Source organism: Takifugu rubripes, chromosome 8 (assembly GCF_901000725.2).
Source record: "Takifugu rubripes chromosome 8, fTakRub1.2, whole genome shotgun sequence".
In the NCBI taxonomy this organism is placed as follows: Eukaryota; Metazoa; Chordata; class Actinopteri; order Tetraodontiformes; family Tetraodontidae; genus Takifugu; species Takifugu rubripes.
In genome coordinates, this window is record NC_042292.1 from 14,949,147 (window position 1) to 14,964,507 (window position 15,361).

Below are 15,361 nucleotides of genomic sequence, written 5' to 3' on the forward strand. Positions count from 1 at the left end.
GGTAAGCTTCTACAAACTCATAAATGTCAATTGCATGGGAAATTTAGCTTAGATAAATTTTAACTCACAGAATCACAGTTCAGGAAAGGCACAAGATCACATGTGCACTTTAAAAGCTTCCAGGAAATGCTGCCTCAGCTTTAGAAGCTTCTGATAGGACAGCTGGCTCATACCAGGTGATTCACCTTTATATATATATATATATATATATATATATATATATATATATATAAATTAGTATATTCTGTTTTTCTATCTCTGGCTTATTCTTTGTTTGTGTATATTTTCACCCATTAATCAGACAGCTTATCTTTGTGTGTTCAGCTAGCTAGCTAGTTTGTTTCAACATTTGAGTGAATTGAATCTTTAAAATAATTCTATACACACCAGAAAACAGTTAAATACACATTGGTTAAGAAGGGTCTGACATTAATTCTCATTAATTAATTTTTTTTACCTATTTTCTAAAATAGTTTTAAAATAGTCATTGTTGTGGTTAGAAATGTGACATATGTGTGGGGTGAAGGAAAAGCCAGAAGAAATGCAAGTGAGTTACCGCGTGTCTCAGTTGTCCTTCTGAAACGCTGATTGATGAGTCCATCCTGACAGACTGGGAGGTGATTGGCTCTGGTGGATTTGGGAAAATCAACAAAGTCAGGCACAATCGGTGGTGCTTCGATGTCACTGTTAAACTGCTTCATCACGATGACGGGCAAGTGTGTCAATTCTTTCTTTTGGGTGCAATGAGATGTGAACTCACTGACGATGCCAAGCGAACCTGCAGGAGCACTGGGTCTCTGCTGCACGAGGTCCTCAACAACATTTGTTGTTTTCTGTATGTAGCCTGACACTTAAGCTAGTTTCGGGGATGCCTTTAGAGTGGCCATCACTGACCTTGTCCTAAATGTGACACATCAGTGCTGTGTATTTGCATCTGTGCTAGCTATCTGCTAATGGTGAGCATTACCTCATGTTGACCCATCAGAGGAAATATGGATCACCCCCCTGGCCCTTGGTCTTCAGACTAGCCGATCAAGTAGCTCTGGGTATTACAGTTACATGCCACCCGAGGCGTTTAATGTGTCGTCCAAGCCCATGAAAGCCTCTGATATCTATACGTAAAGCACAATGTTGACATGGTCAATGTCTAACTGTCAATAAACCCTCCTTAATCTTTACCATGGGGAATGGTTAAAGTGCTGTTTTGTGAACAATATTCTATGGGATTGTCCCTCATCTATTAAGTGCAGATAGATGAAAATGCTAAAATGCGATTTTTTTATCAGTCACATAATACTCTTATGGTCCATCGCTCAGGAATAAAGGCCATATCCATGTGAGTGACTATTTAACCCCTGGTGGGACACAGCAAAAAAGAATAAATCCTGCCTCAACCAATAAGCCCCCCAAAAAAGTCAGAGTCAAAGATTATGTTTTTTTACATGGGCAAATAAAATCCATTTCTGCAGGTTCACCAGCATTGTATGATATCTATATTGGACTTGAATGCTACTTTTGATGTGTCACCTTAGCGGTATGTCCTGTGCGATTTGTGACATCTAATGGTGAGAATGCAGCAGTAGATATTTTATTCTTAAATTTTCAAAAACCCAAAACAGATTGATTAGCATCCTGTTTTCCTCAGCAGTCCGCTGCGTATTTTTGAACGAATATCTCCTCCCGGTGAAGTTAAAGATTATCTATTTTCTTTTTCTTAACGCACAGCACATGACATCAGTGTTCCAACAGGACACGTCCCGTTCAGGTGAGGATCATTGGCCCTTCATTTAAGTGTGGGAACAAGGTTCAAAAGAGAAAGGTGATGACAGCAGTGACTTTCTAGAGATTGAAATTCTTTCCCATAAATTGGTCAATGCTGTAGTTTTTTTTTTTTTGCTGCCCTGGCAAAATGTTACGTGCATCACTTCCTGTAACTTGAGGGGAATCTTAGCACACAAGAGTGACCTTGGCAAAGTGCATAAAATGACCTCACAGTTCAACACCCATTGACTTGAAATGATGAATAAGACTTTAACACTGCAGATTACTTCAGATGATCCTTTACATATAACATATATCTTCTTTAACGATGATATGAATGCATGTTCACCTTCTTTCATGTATTTTAAAGGTAGTAGTTGTGTTATCAGATTTTAAGTCTTGTGTTTGCGGGAGGAAGCTGGTGGTTGGACTGGAAAGCAAAGAGACGTATCGAGACTGAACGGAAAAAAGACAGGCTAACTTTGAGTGCTGACTTAGTGAGCTTAGATCAGAGTTGACCACTTGGAATTTTCACTTTCAAAACCAACTCCAACTCAACTCAACCCATCTTTTCTGATAGTGATACTGACTCACCTCGCAATCAAGTCCACCTGTCTGTAGTGGATTTTCCCCTACGCTAAAACACCCAAACTTATGTTTTCATTAAGTCAATATACCTATGCCAGTGCCAATGAATTGAAGTGTGGGGATACCACAACAAAGTCGAATGATTGTAGTAAAAAAGAGTAATAGGCAGAGCAAAGTGACTGGAGAACAGGTCGGCAACAACAACATGACCATCAGTATGACACATGGGAGTCGTCACCCGACGGCGCCATCTACTGTCCCATCAAGGCAACCTGGGAGTGGGAGGAGAACACCAGGGAACTAGATAAACTAACACGACCTCTTAATTGTCCCTGCCATTTTGTCCTTTATCGTTTTATTTGCCTACAGTCAGCAGTATTCCTTTGCTTTTACTCCATCTGTAGTGAGCAAATAGCAATTAGTGGTGTGAAAGTTCAGGTGCCAAAAGCATGCTGCAACAAGTGACTTTTGATTTTAGCTTTAGCATTTGTGTACGCAGTTCCAGTTCCGGTGGTGGCGTGATTCTTCTTTTTTCCATATATATGGTTTATATACAAATATTTTAAAGACCACATGCTTTAATGAAAAAATAAAATTAAAACTGCATATTACCTATATTCAGTGAATATCTGGATCATTATGGTAACTACAAAAACCAAAACACTTTTAAAGTAAAAAAATAAAGCTTATTTAAAAAAAATAAATTACTGATGCAAGCTCTTCGTGTGATCACTACTTTATGTTCTAAAGTGTAAAAATACATCTGTTAGCTGCACCAGTGCAAATGTTATAAATACTGACAAATATATTTGTATTTAAATTTTGCAGTCTGTTATTACTTGTGATTGTGTTTAAAGTTTCCCGAAAAAAAAAAAAAAAAAAAAAAGCTTTTATGAGTGTGACCATACTTTATTTTTGGGGAAAATTCATATGTAGCAAAGCACTTTGAGTTTAAAATGAGTTTTAAAAGCCTGGTTATGTCTGGACTCTTTGTCCTCCCGGTATTATTCTCCAAACTGCGAACACAGACTTCTGCTGTGAACCAGGATGTTGACACTAATCTACTGCAACGGTCGGCTGTCGACTCAACGGGCTTCTGGCACTGGATCTCTACGCTGCCCATCCTCCATCTGCTGCCGGACCCATTGCATGGTGAGAAGCGTTGACAACCCCCACACAAGGTTTAGGGGTTCAATTTTATTTTTCTATAAAATTAAAATGTTAATGCTTATGATACAATAATACAGGATGTGGCAAAAGTATCTGCACTGCTTTGCTGATGTTTTAGATTTTCTTGTCTAGTCTAAGCTTTGATACTCTTAAAACCATGGGAGCGCACAGACAAGCAGCCTTGTATTCCTATCTTTGTTGGGTGTTACGTGCGAGTTAAGGAGGCCAGGACCCAGATGCAGAGTGAAAAGCAAAAGGTTCTTTATTGCCAAAATCAATGCAAGGGGAAACAGTCCTCAGAACGAAGGATTGATTAAAGTAACAACAAAAACTCTAGGAAAGTAGCAACAGAAACAATTAACTAAAAATCACCAAGAAACGGGAAAAAACCGTCAGCAAAGTACAAACGAAAAACAGTGACAAGGCACTGGACAAACTTACAACTCTGGAGATTAGCCAAGGATACCACGAGGCGAAGGGCTGGAGAGCTCTGAGTACAACAATCCAGCACCAGAGACAAAGAGGGGAGAGCTTAAGTAGGAAGCCAATTTAGGCAGAATGAGCTGCAGGTGTGCCAGAGGCTCACGAGATCGGCCCGCCCCTAAATGCCGCTCCTGCAGGTAGAGCAGGAGGTGAGAAGTCTGAGTGACAACCAAACAACAGAACCACAACATGGGGACTCTCATAGACATAATACATTACCCAGCCTGTTGCCCACTTTCCCTTACAACTAAACCCTGACCCTAACTTTCTAATTCTAACTTCAACCTTAAAACTATGTCCCCACTTTGGAAAAAATGTCCCGACTTTGCTAGAAGACTAATCCGTTTTGGTGCACAGTATGTAACAAATACAAGTACACAGACACACCTACACACACAGTGGGGATGGACATTATTGTCAGAACAACCTTCATTTATTGCTACGACTTATTTCACAGTCACAATATCTGTGGAAAGACAAAATTTAAGTATGTATGACTTTAATATTTTAGGTACAGAGTTAAATGTGAAAATAATTACTACATTATCTTTGAAATGTTGACTTTCAATTTAAAAAAAAAATGATTTTCTTATTTCTGTTAATGGAGCAAAACAAATATTGACGAATATAAACATTTGACTTGTTTTCAGTTGAGTTAGAAGCCTAATTTATTCCCCCCAACTAGTTCTACATTTAAAAAATTAATAAGAATAAAAATAATTGGAATTAATCTTTTGAACAAGAATTTATACATATAATTATCAAGTCAGAATGTTATAGAAAGACACTTCCTTTAATTGCTGAGCAGACAATAATAATAACAATAAAAACAACAACAATAATAATAATAGAGGGAGTCACGCACAGCTGTGTCCTGTTACCGCTCCTTCGTTGTATCACAGAGGAAAATATATGTAGATCACACAAATCACAAATAACTTGAATTTCATGCCTATAAATGCTCTGAGCATCAGAAGTTTGTTTTATGTGTAACAACAAATGATAAGCAAAACCGTGTATGTCAATGGTCCGTTGGCCCAGGGGTCGCTGTTCGGCATTGCTCGATATAACATGCGCAGTGGACAGCTGCTAGCAAGGGCAGATAATTCATTAGCCGATAAAGCCTTAAAAGGGCAACTGAAATACAACACATTCAGGAACAATTGCTGCATAGTGAACATTCAACTGATATGAAAATGCATCAACAGGGTTTGATGATCTTTTTTTTTTACATCCTCCTCACTTTATTCGCAAATCCCTCCTAGGGTAGTACCTACAGGAGGAATACCAGAAACCCCGAGAAAGTGGAGTACTTCCACCCTCCCATCAGGTTGCCCCTCTCCAGTTTGAGATAAGCCTTGTCACCTCTCTCCATCATCACCAGTCCAGCATTGGTGGCAGCTTCTCTGGTTACATCCTGATCACCTGCAAAGGCTGAAATCACTGGCCAGCCATTGAGAACCAAGCTTACCTGAAAGAAACAGGTCAGAAAGGAATAGTTTGAAAATGTACTGTTTCTATAGCCTCATGAGTAGGGAAGTCATGTGTTTGCAAATAAATATGTTATCATTTGCATAGTTTTTTTTGTGAATTTAAATATTCGTGATTTGGAGCATAGTATTTAGATGAAAGAAGACATCAAATCCAAAGATAAAATGAATCAGCATGTAGTGTATCTGAAAATTATTGTTCTGATAAGCTATCATGCTCACTTGGATCGTCTGCCGGTTGTAGACTTTGACAACATGGAAGCTGAAACTATACACTCCTTTTCTTGGAGCCACGAATATGCTTGTTGCTGGATCAAAATGACTGCCAATGTTCACCAGGATCTAGAAACACATTCAAACAACCCCCCCACCACCACCACCACCACCGTTAGATCATTTAGCAATGTCCCTTTTTAAACCATGAGAAAACAAAGGTTGACTCTACAAACCATCTCCCACCTGGTCGAAGTAGATGGTCATGGTACGGTTGCTCATCTCTGAGGGTTCATGGTTGGTGTTACGGATGGCTGAAAATGCCACCCGACCGGTGCCTGACCTTACAGACATGCCCAGAGCATTGCCCGATGGTTCCGCAGAAGGGGTGGAGTCACACACCACCAGACATTTTCCCTCTAACATGATTGGTTCTGTGTCATTCTGGCAGCGGACCTGGGTGGGCCAAGAGGACCAAAGGACCAAGAGCAGCAGTCCGGCAATGACTGGGCGGTTAGGGAGGAAGGTCAGGGGTGGCATCCTTCAAAACAACGGCTATTTTTAGAAGCTTCTTGGGCTCAGCTGGTTGTCGTCACACTGATGAAGTCAACAATTTCTCACATCCCCAAAGGACAATTAATAAGGTCCTCCAGTCCGATCAATGATGTGAGGCACCAAGATGCTGATTCGTTGGCAGGCGTCAAAGTTGTCCTCAGGGCAGGAGAATCACGGCAACTGGTCCAAGCAAGTGGAAGCTGGGAAGATGTAAATTTTTACTTGTCATGCCTGAATGAACACACAAGCCAGCTTGTGCCATCATCTTCTCAACCTCAAGGTGTGGATTCACATGTTAAAGCTGCATCTTTTTGCAGCAGATTACTGCCGCTCACAAATGGGTGGGGGACTCGAAAGCAGGGCTCCACCCCCGATTAGCACTCCGTGGACTCGACTGAGGTAGCACTACCTGTATCAATAGAATGGCGGGGGTTGGTTTTCTGGTACCTCTGCAATAAGAATGAGGACTGAATTTCTCTTTATCTGTTGCATTATCAATAAAAGCAACAAAAGCAGCTGAAGTGAGTAACGCGGTTGTGCCCATGAGGGTTTAAGAGAAAGGAAAGGAGCTGAGGTAATAATCTGGCAGATCTCTGTGTGAGTCATACCAGCTGGATCCAGGAGGAGAGAACAGCAGATCGTCATGATCCCACCACCGAGAGGCCATCTGTAGGTATGATTTTCTCTTCCTGCGCTGGCTCCACACAAAGCTTCTAGCAGCCATCGACTGGCTGCGGAGCTTTTACTTCTAACACCGGGATGAGATGAGCAGAAAGGAGCTTCAGCTGCTTTGATAACTGTACATTTTGGCATCTCTCATCTCTGGTTCAACATCTTCTCAAGTCGACACCAGGAGAACTTTCCCTCAGACCTGTGAATCAAAGAGAATTCCAGTGAAGACCAAACTCACCTGTGACTTTGATGGTCGGCTCTGATGAGACATGAAATTCGCAGGTTCACCAGACTTCCAGGACTCTGTCAGCCTCATCAGTTCATCTCTGTCTTTCCTCCACTATCCCTCTCTCTCCCTCTTACATCATACGCTTTGCAGCCCTCCTCAGCCTCCCTGCTGCCTTTGTTTTCCCATCCTCCTCCTCCTCCTCATCTTATTTTATACCTCGGATAATCACACCGCTGACCTCAGAGCTGAACACTTATAGCAAATCAACTCCTACTTCACACCACTTTTTTTGTCCTCTCAGACATCCATTAAAGATAACCTTGATAACAACACTAATTAGAAATAAAGTAGAAAAATTAAGAGGAATTTGACCAGATTATTGATGACATTCGGGGGCAACTGGGTGCTTGGTTGGCTTTTGTTACCCTGAGTTCCACTTTAAAGGACATCTGCACAAACAAATAATTTATCACAGTTTGTCTATTGTCAAAAAAGGCATGAATAATCAAATGTGTTTTCAAAGTTGTATCTTGTGTGGATGTATAAGTTAGTTGCTGTTTCTTAAGCATTGTTTTATGTCTGGGGGAGCAGCAGGATGTGTTACCTTGAGGTCACATGCAAAGTGTGGGTGTGTTGTGTACACTATGTGCTTGTTACACTTAGATGTCATACTGTCATATTAGATCAGTGTCATCTGTATAGAATGCCTTTAATGTTGTCACAGACTGACACTTTAACCCCAACGCTTTGTGTGTACTTTAGTCACTTATTAACCTACATTGTCTTTATGACATCATAAATAGTTCCCATTGCCTATGAACAGGACATCTGAACCCCCGATCCAAGACATGACTTGACAGCCAAACTACCTCTTCTACCACTAAAGTCTCAAGAATAAGCACATTTGTAATTGTACCATACACTCTTTTGAGCTCCACAAAAACACTCTAATCCTGCAAAATGTAGCGTTCTGCTGACAGGGCTGCTAATGCTACGTTTTGCCATAAATGCAGGCCTCTCAGACATGCGTGTTTCCAGTGGAGGAGACAGACAGAAAGAAACGACAGTCGTTCCCAGCAGAGGGAAGGCTGGGCTGATGAATAACTGCTGACGTGACATTTTCCTGTTCCACTCTCTGTCCTATAATTCATAAAGTAGCCGAGTCACCTGCTTGGCTGTCATAGACGATGAGCGACTGGCCGGGGTCTCCAAAGGGAAGTAACTGTAAGTAAGACAAATATAACAACAATAAAGTTGAATCTAATCTAATCTAATCTATAAGAGCTTTTCTATGATATAAAGTCACAGAAGTGGACAGAATGGCTAGGCCAACCTGTTCAGTGCTACATTTACTGTTTACTGTCTCTGTTGTTGCTTGGAAAAGTGTTATTTTCTTGGTAACCAGCTTAGTTTTAATCTTGCTAAGGAAATAAATTTATTTATATTCTTGATATGGTTTTTTGTTGTTGTTGTTGTTGAAAGCTTTCAGTAGCTCAAAAGTTAATGACCTGGTCATACAAACAGATTACCTGAGTTACTTTTCAATTGTGATCCAAATCAAAATTCTGGTTTGACTCTAGATCAGTTTATATGTTTATTGCACAAAATACTCAAAATATCCACATACTGTATTCGGGAAAAGGTTAAGGACATAAGTGACATTGTTTTTATTTTAATTAAACTTCTACATGTGGACTAAAGAGTGACTTTGTGTCCTAGTCCAGATGTGAATTAAAATCACTTTTGTTGTAGTCTGGATCTGGACATGGAATATGAACTTCACCCCGTAATCAAGGTCTATCATGGTTTGGCTTCTGGACTGACTTCCTGTTTTCTGTGACTGTGATTCTACAGATAATGGCCTCCTTAGCTATGTTGTCAGAAAAACAGTTCCAGTGCGCCATCTGCCAGCAGGTGTTCACCAACCCAGTCACCACTCCATGTGGCCATAACTTCTGCAAGGAGTGCATCCAAACAGTGTGGGAGAGCAGCGAAATCTGTAAGTGCCCTACCTGTGGGAAAACCTTCAGCAGCCGACCTGAGATGAGCATCAACACAGCCTTCAAAGAGATGGCTGAGGCTTTGAGGAGCATCTGTTCCTCAGCTTCACCGCTGCCTGCGGCCGAGCCAGGTGAGGTGGTGTGCGACGTCTGTGCTGCCACGTCCCTGCAGGTGAAAGCCATCAAGTCCTGCCTGGTCTGCCTGACCTCATACTGCGAAGCCCACCTGGAGCCTCATGAGAGGGTCACCACCTTGAAGCTTCACAGGCTGATTACTCCGGTGAACAACCTTCCCGAACGAATGTGCAAGAAGCATGAGAGACTGCTGGAGATGTTCTGCAGGGATGAGCAGAGGTGTGTGTGTCAGTTCTGCACTGAGACGGAACACAAACACCATCAGGCAGTCGCCATAGCGGATGAGAGCAGGAGCAGGAAGGTAGAGGGACAGAATGCTTTATATTAAAACACAGAAAACAAGATCAGTCCTGTATGAAACGTGCAACGAATAAATCGAATATCTGTTCAACTGGATCAGATCCAGATTAAAAATACCATGGAAGCATTCCGGCAGATGATCCAGGAGCGACTGACTAAAGTAGAGGAGATCCAGAACTGCCTGAAATTCAGTGTGGTGAGTCTGATGTCTAGGTTTCATACATTCACATTAAACCGACCGCTAGCACCAGTTGCACTTTGAGCCACACACACCGTGTTCGGTTTGTTCACACTGTTACTAATATAATTAAAACAGCAGGTAAAAGGTCAAAATTAATTAGTTTAACTGAATGTCAGAGACAAGACATCAAATGAAGGAACATTCTAAGTCAAAGGGAGGGTAAACCTAAAGGATGTAATTAAAGCATTGTCTCAAACATGACAAAGTTGTGTCTTGTAGGATTTATGCGTCTGTTGCTCTCCACATTTGCACCACTGGCCATGAGCAAGACGGTCCCTAGATATGAGCCTGGTCCTGCTCAAGGTTTCTATCTGTTAAAAGGGAGGTTTTTCTTGCAACTATTGCAAAGTGAGAATCTGTTCCTAGAGCCAATTTTGTCAGTAACAGATGCTGGATAAAGAAAATTGAATTGTATATGAACTCTGCGCAGCTTTTGAACACATGCAAATTTCAGGTATTCAAACTGCAAAGTTCTAAATGGGAAAGACGTTTATATACTTTTCATTAATTCTCTGTTAATTTAATTCCCCTCCCCTCCCATTCCACAGGTAAATGCAGAAGATGAGATGAAAAACTGTGACCGCCTGTTTTCATCTCTGATCCACTCTGTCGAGGAGAGCCGGGAGGAAGTGATGTCGGAGTTAAGGGACAGGCAGAAAGAAGCAGAGAGGAGGTCAGAAAGGCTCATTGGCGAGCTTCAGAGAGAAAGCACAGAACTGCAGGGGAGAAACACTGACCTGGAGGAGCTGCTCAACAGTGAGGATCACCTGCACCTCTTACAGGTATCACCCATTCTCAAACTGCACCAGGGGTTTTGGTTTGGGGGATGGGATGGGCAGTTAAATACAGTATTTTGAATTTTGAAAAGAACCACACAACAACAACACAAACACACAAGGGAAGATGAGCAAGAGACAAGGAAATAAATCGCTTTCACCTCCTCTGTGTAGAGGTCACAATTCCTCATGACCGCTCCATCCATAAGAACGTGGAATGAGACTGGCGTGTACCCTAAACTCTGCATGGGGATGATGCGGAGAGCACTGTCCAAGGTACACAACACACTGATGAATGAGATGGATTATCTGAAGAAGGAAGGTAATTCAGTCAATTCTGGATCAATTGATCTTTGCTGATTGTTAGTGTGTTGATGTTCTGAAACTGATTTGTTTGTTATGTTCATGGAAGAAATGAACAGGATGCAGGAATATGCAGGTGAGAACCCGTCTGGATGATTGTTCCATCTGGACTTGTGATGCATTTTGATTTATCACTCTATATGCTGTCTCTGTAGTTGATGTGGTGTTAGACCCGGACACCGCTCACCCAAACATTGTGCTTTCGGCTGATGGCAAACAGGCGGGGCGTGGCGAGCTTCTGCAGATCGTGCCTGACAACCCCAAACGTTTTGACCCTGTCATCTGTGTCGTGGCCAAGAAAGGTTTCCTATCTGGGAGGTTCTACTTCCAGGTTAGATTATTTGTTCATCTCCCTGAGTTGACTGCGAAACAGCTAAACTCTGACAAAAGTTTATATTTCATGTCTCGTGTTGCATCATCACACAGGTTGCAGTAAGAGAAAAGACCTTTTGGGACCTTGGAGTGGTCAGAGAGTCTGCCAACAGGAAGGGGATGATCACCTCCAAGCCAGAGAATGGATACTGGACAATGAGGCTGAGAAGCGGGAACGAATACCGAGCACTGGACTCACCATCGGTCCTCCTATCCCTTCCAAAGAAGCCTGAGATTATTGGAGTGTTTACAGATTATGAGGAGGGGACTGTGTCATTTTTCAATGTGGAGGACCAATCTCATATGTACACCTTCACCGGGTGTCTGTTCTTGGAGAGAATCTTGCCCTTTTTCAGCCCTGGTGTTTGTGATGGAGGGAAGAACATAGCACCATTGGTTGTCATAGGTGTTAATCAGGAGGTCTGAGGATGAGTCATAAACTGGGTTTTCTTTTTCAGTGAATTAAAGCAATGTTTCTGAAATTTTGACAAAGTAGAATTGTGTTTTGTACTTGTTTTCATCGCAGGTGTTTTGGGTGTGAATCTCATCTTGCTAGACTCTCCTGGAAGAAAGATAGATGACGTTCAAATCCTGTTGCGTGTTGGTACGGTTGTAGTTACATCTATGCCGTTTGCCTTGACAATACTAAATATAGTCTATATAAATTGTTATTATTACTACTATTGTGGGGTTACACACATAATGCTGATTTGACCACTTTCCGACCAAGGATGTCAAAACCCTGATTATTTTATGTCCAATAATCTTATCCTGTAGGATTATCCTGTGGTCTCAGTTGTGTTCAAAGTGAATTTATCCTGATAATCTCCTCCGAAAATGGTCAGGAAAACAAACGTAGATACAAAACGTATTCAATATTTGCCATAAACCTTCATGTGTGTGGGGAAAGTTAAAGACTCCTGAGTCATGACCCCATGAATTGTGTTGCTATGTTTCTTCTTCATTTTTGTGAGATCACATGTGATTGTGTGAGATTTGTGGCTTGGATGACGAGATTGGAGATCGGTGGTGGGACAGAATCGTGATGTGTTTGGTGTGCTGTGTTGAAATAATCGGATCGGTAGGATCAAAACTATTCAATGCCTGATTGTTTTTAACTTCATGTGTAGGGTCTCTAACACATTTTAAAAAAATCTGAAGATGGAGAAAATCCTTATGTGAGAATCCGGTCAAAGAAAAAGTTGTTTGGAGTTAGACCAGGTAAACCATTTGTGCGTCATCTGCGTAGATGGAATGTAGGTTTTGTTTTAATATAGTGTTGCAGAATTTGTTTTAGTGGGACCAAAGCAACCAAACGGAGGCTTGCGTCTGGATCCTTAGGAAACTTACATTTACACAGTTATGTGATTATCAACTTCAAGACAAAGAGCTAGTTTTCTCTTTAATAGACCTTTGATTTTCACCGTATCACATGGAATGAGTGTTGTGATACAAGTTAGAGATCAAAAGAAGTGACTTTACCCACAGCACTGTAATACATACGCCCACACAAATGCAATGATTTGCCTTCAAAATGATCCCCTCGTTTTTCTACTGACCAAGAAGCAGTTTCTATTTGTCAAAACGTTTGCATCGGACCTTGCAGACTTTCCATGTGATTTACATTCCTAGAGGTCATTTTCCAAGTCGAGCAGGTCTGGTTTTCATCTCTGTATTGATGCAGAAATGGGGTCTTCAAGGTAAACCTGAGGAATGCTATAGTATCTAATGTCAATTTTAAAATGTATGTAAGTGCAAGTTCCTTAGCAACAAGAGTGAGCAAAAGCCAAGGAAGCAATCCTGAGTTATTTTGCTTCTGACGCAACTTTCAACACAATAGATTTTGAAGCAAACTCATCTGATTTTCAGTATTCGTTTGACATCATGGAGGGACAAAGTGATTGATTCCTTTTTTGTAAAAATTGTGAATCTCAAAGATCATTCTGGGATACTAAACCTTTGTCTGAGTAGGTTACTCAATGTGGTGCAGGGCAGGGTACCTACTTTGCATTTACATGGAGCATGCCTATTTAAGAGGAAAGAAAAAAGAGACCAGAGAGAAAGACCACAATCAGCTCATCTTAGGCGAGTCTTCGGTGAGTCTTATTGTCATATCGTGGCTCAACAACACCACTTAATTTCTCAAAGGCTGAGTTATGGTGTGCTGATTTCTTTTTATAGGAACCATGGAGATGAGAATGTTTGGCATTTTGATACTGTCAGGTGAGGTGGTGAACCCTGTGTGTAAGTCTTCTGAAAAGTGAATGTGGGCATAATTTTACACTTTTGCATCACCAGGGCTCTGTGATGTTGGGTCCACTTTCGATCAGTACTACCTCATCAACAGTTCCAAAACATGGTTGGAAGCACAGCAACACTGTCGGAGGGCACAAGGCGATTTGGCCTCTGTGAGTGACATGCAGGACTTGAAGGAGCTTGCTGGTCTGTTAAAGGACAACAGCCGTGTTGCGTTCTTAGGCTTACGAAGGGAATGGGGTTGGTCAGTGTCAGATGGTGATGACTACAGAGAGGGGGAACCAGTCTATTGGAACTGGGCTGATAATGAGCCCAGTCAGCAAGATTGTGTGAGTGTCGGGCTGTCAGGAAAATGGTTTGCCACCAACTGTAGCACCACGTTAAGCTTCTTCTGCTACAATGGTAAGAAATTATAACTGATGGCTCTCTGTGTTTACAGTGGAGTTTTTCAAATGAAACCTCAATGAAATTTGGATGGGTTTTAAACATTTGATCTAATGCTATTCAATAGCATCAAAGCTTTATCAACTCTCTATACTTAAGGAAAGCTGATGTTATTCGCAGCGTCGACCACTGGCATTTCACCAAGGTTCATCTTGATAGAAGGTTCCTTGAACTGGTCCGATGCCCAGGCCTACTGCAGGAGGAGATATACCAACCTGGCCTGGGTGCGACACAAACACGAAAATAAAGAGCTCTGGGACATTTCCAATAATCTCACAGTGTGGATTGGGCTGACAAGGATGTCCTGGAGGTGGTCCGATGGAAGCCAACCCACATTCCTACCCTGGAAAATGATACCACATCCACATGAGGAACACGGTGATTGTGGTGCACTTGATGTCCATGACAAAATTCATGGCATTATACACTTAAACTGTGCTGGAAAAGCTCCATTTTTTTGCTCTCGAGGTAAACGTCCACATCAGTTTTCTCATGTTAAAACCCTAAAGAGCATATTCACAACATTTGAAGGATAACAAAGATATTTCTTCGCAGGTCCTCTAAGAAAACACTGGCTGAGAATAAGGCTGATCAGTGAGGATGCATTTATGAAAGACCCAGATGTGACTAAATCGCTCCTGACATTGGTGACTGACATTTTTTATGCATTTAAATATTCAGAAATTGTTTAGAGGAATATCCCAACATTATATGCTTCCTTCTCCTGGGCCAAATAAAAAGATATAATTCCATAGATGCTATGCTTGGCTTTATCTTGTGCTTTTAGGGTTTCAATGCATTGTTTTTAAAACATTGGAGAAAAAAATATCTAAAGACAGAGACAGATTTGGCTTCTTTTTTCTTCCTTTCACAATTACCGTAAAAGTATTGACGTTTCTTGTCTAGAACAGGAAAATCAGACAAATATTGTGTAATTCCTTCACCAAAGGCTTCCTGTCCACTCCTGTAATTCTGCTACATTTAAAAATCAAAACTTAAAGTTTGTAATGGAACATTTTCTACTCTTTGTAGATCAAAATGAGGCTGAGAAAGGTAGGAGTATCTGAAGATGTTGAACTGAGCTGGTGGAAACCTCCAGAGAAGGAAAACAAGATGGAAAAAACAGCTCAGGAGCATAAAAAGTGTCTTTTTAATGATTCTTACATCCCATTTAGTTAAGGTTGCGCGACTCTTATGACAACTGCAAATGATTTCTCAGTCTATTAAAATTAATAAGACAAACATTTACTGTCTTCAAGTTGTAAGAAAATCATGACATATACAAAAATGAACTTTATTCAGATAAACTGTGA

The 15,361-nt window shown here is 41.2% G+C and overlaps 3 protein-coding genes across 7 annotated transcripts; 2 read left to right on the forward strand and 1 right to left on the reverse strand.

Annotated features, from left to right (window-relative positions):
- Window positions 1-279: 279 nt before the first annotated feature.
- On the forward strand, window positions 280-11,835 carry LOC101070386 (E3 ubiquitin-protein ligase TRIM39-like). 2 transcript variants are annotated; one of them, XM_029839601.1, is made up of 9 exons: window positions 280-3,501; window positions 8,317-8,385; window positions 9,016-9,597; window positions 9,697-9,792; window positions 10,386-10,619; window positions 10,788-10,935; window positions 11,026-11,052; window positions 11,132-11,307; window positions 11,403-11,835. In XM_029839601.1, the coding sequence occupies exons 3-9, from the start codon at window positions 9,019-9,021 to the stop codon at window positions 11,772-11,774; spliced, it is 1,632 nt and encodes a 543-aa protein (XP_029695461.1). In that variant the 5' UTR covers window positions 280-3,501; window positions 8,317-8,385; window positions 9,016-9,018; the 3' UTR covers window positions 11,775-11,835. The 2 variants fall into 2 exon arrangements, with proteins under 2 accessions (XP_029695461.1, XP_003976420.2); XM_003976371.3 differs by having other exon boundaries at window positions 8,320-8,385.
- On the reverse strand, window positions 5,223-8,118 carry LOC105418265 (cerebellin-1). 4 transcript variants are annotated; one of them, XM_029839606.1, is made up of 5 exons: window positions 7,171-8,118; window positions 6,869-7,008; window positions 5,952-6,460; window positions 5,715-5,834; window positions 5,223-5,473 (listed from the first exon to the last, which is right to left on the reverse strand). In XM_029839606.1, the coding sequence occupies exons 3-5, from the start codon at window positions 6,243-6,245 to the stop codon at window positions 5,276-5,278; spliced, it is 612 nt and encodes a 203-aa protein (XP_029695466.1). In that variant the 5' UTR covers window positions 6,246-6,460; window positions 6,869-7,008; window positions 7,171-8,118; the 3' UTR covers window positions 5,223-5,275. The 4 variants fall into 4 exon arrangements, with proteins under 4 accessions (XP_029695466.1, XP_029695467.1, XP_029695465.1 ...); XM_029839607.1 differs by lacking the exon at window positions 6,869-7,008; XM_029839605.1 differs by having other exon boundaries at window positions 6,869-8,118.
- Window positions 11,836-11,967: 132 nt separating the features above from the next.
- Window positions 11,968-15,302, forward strand: LOC115250597 (macrophage mannose receptor 1). The gene is made up of 6 exons (XM_029839604.1): window positions 11,968-13,444; window positions 13,530-13,571; window positions 13,647-14,006; window positions 14,169-14,516; window positions 14,604-14,695; window positions 15,081-15,302. Exons 2-6 carry the CDS (start codon window positions 13,535-13,537, stop codon window positions 15,225-15,227), a joined length of 984 nt encoding a protein of 327 aa, XP_029695464.1. The 5' UTR covers window positions 11,968-13,444; window positions 13,530-13,534; the 3' UTR covers window positions 15,228-15,302.
- Window positions 15,303-15,361: the final 59 nt, after the last annotated feature.

Bases quoted from the DNA above. Each gene is read 5' to 3' on its own strand.
- LOC105418265 (XM_029839607.1), bottom strand. From the start codon at position 6,245: ATGCCACCCCTGACCTTCCTCCCTAACCGCCCAGTCATTGCCGGACTG. The intron at 5,835-5,951 runs GTGGGAGATGGT...ATGTGTTTCTAG, and splicing joins TGACCATCTACTTCGACCAG to ATCCTGGTGAACATTGGCAG. The intron at 5,474-5,714 runs GTGAGCATGATA...TGTTTCTTTCAG, and splicing joins ACAACCGGCAGACGATCCAA to GTAAGCTTGGTTCTCAATGG.
- LOC101070386 (XM_029839601.1), top strand. From the start codon at position 9,019: ATGGCCTCCTTAGCTATGTTGTCAGAAAAACAGTTCCAGTGCGCCATC. The intron at 10,620-10,787 runs GTATCACCCATT...TCCTCTGTGTAG, and splicing joins ATCACCTGCACCTCTTACAG to AGGTCACAATTCCTCATGAC. The intron at 11,308-11,402 runs GTTAGATTATTT...ATCATCACACAG, and splicing joins CTGGGAGGTTCTACTTCCAG to GTTGCAGTAAGAGAAAAGAC.
- LOC115250597 (XM_029839604.1), top strand. From the start codon at position 13,535: ATGGAGATGAGAATGTTTGGCATTTTGATACTGTCAG. The intron at 14,007-14,168 runs GTAAGAAATTAT...TGTTATTCGCAG, and splicing joins AAGCTTCTTCTGCTACAATG to CGTCGACCACTGGCATTTCA. The intron at 14,696-15,080 runs GTGACTGACATT...TACTCTTTGTAG, and splicing joins CTAAATCGCTCCTGACATTG to ATCAAAATGAGGCTGAGAAA.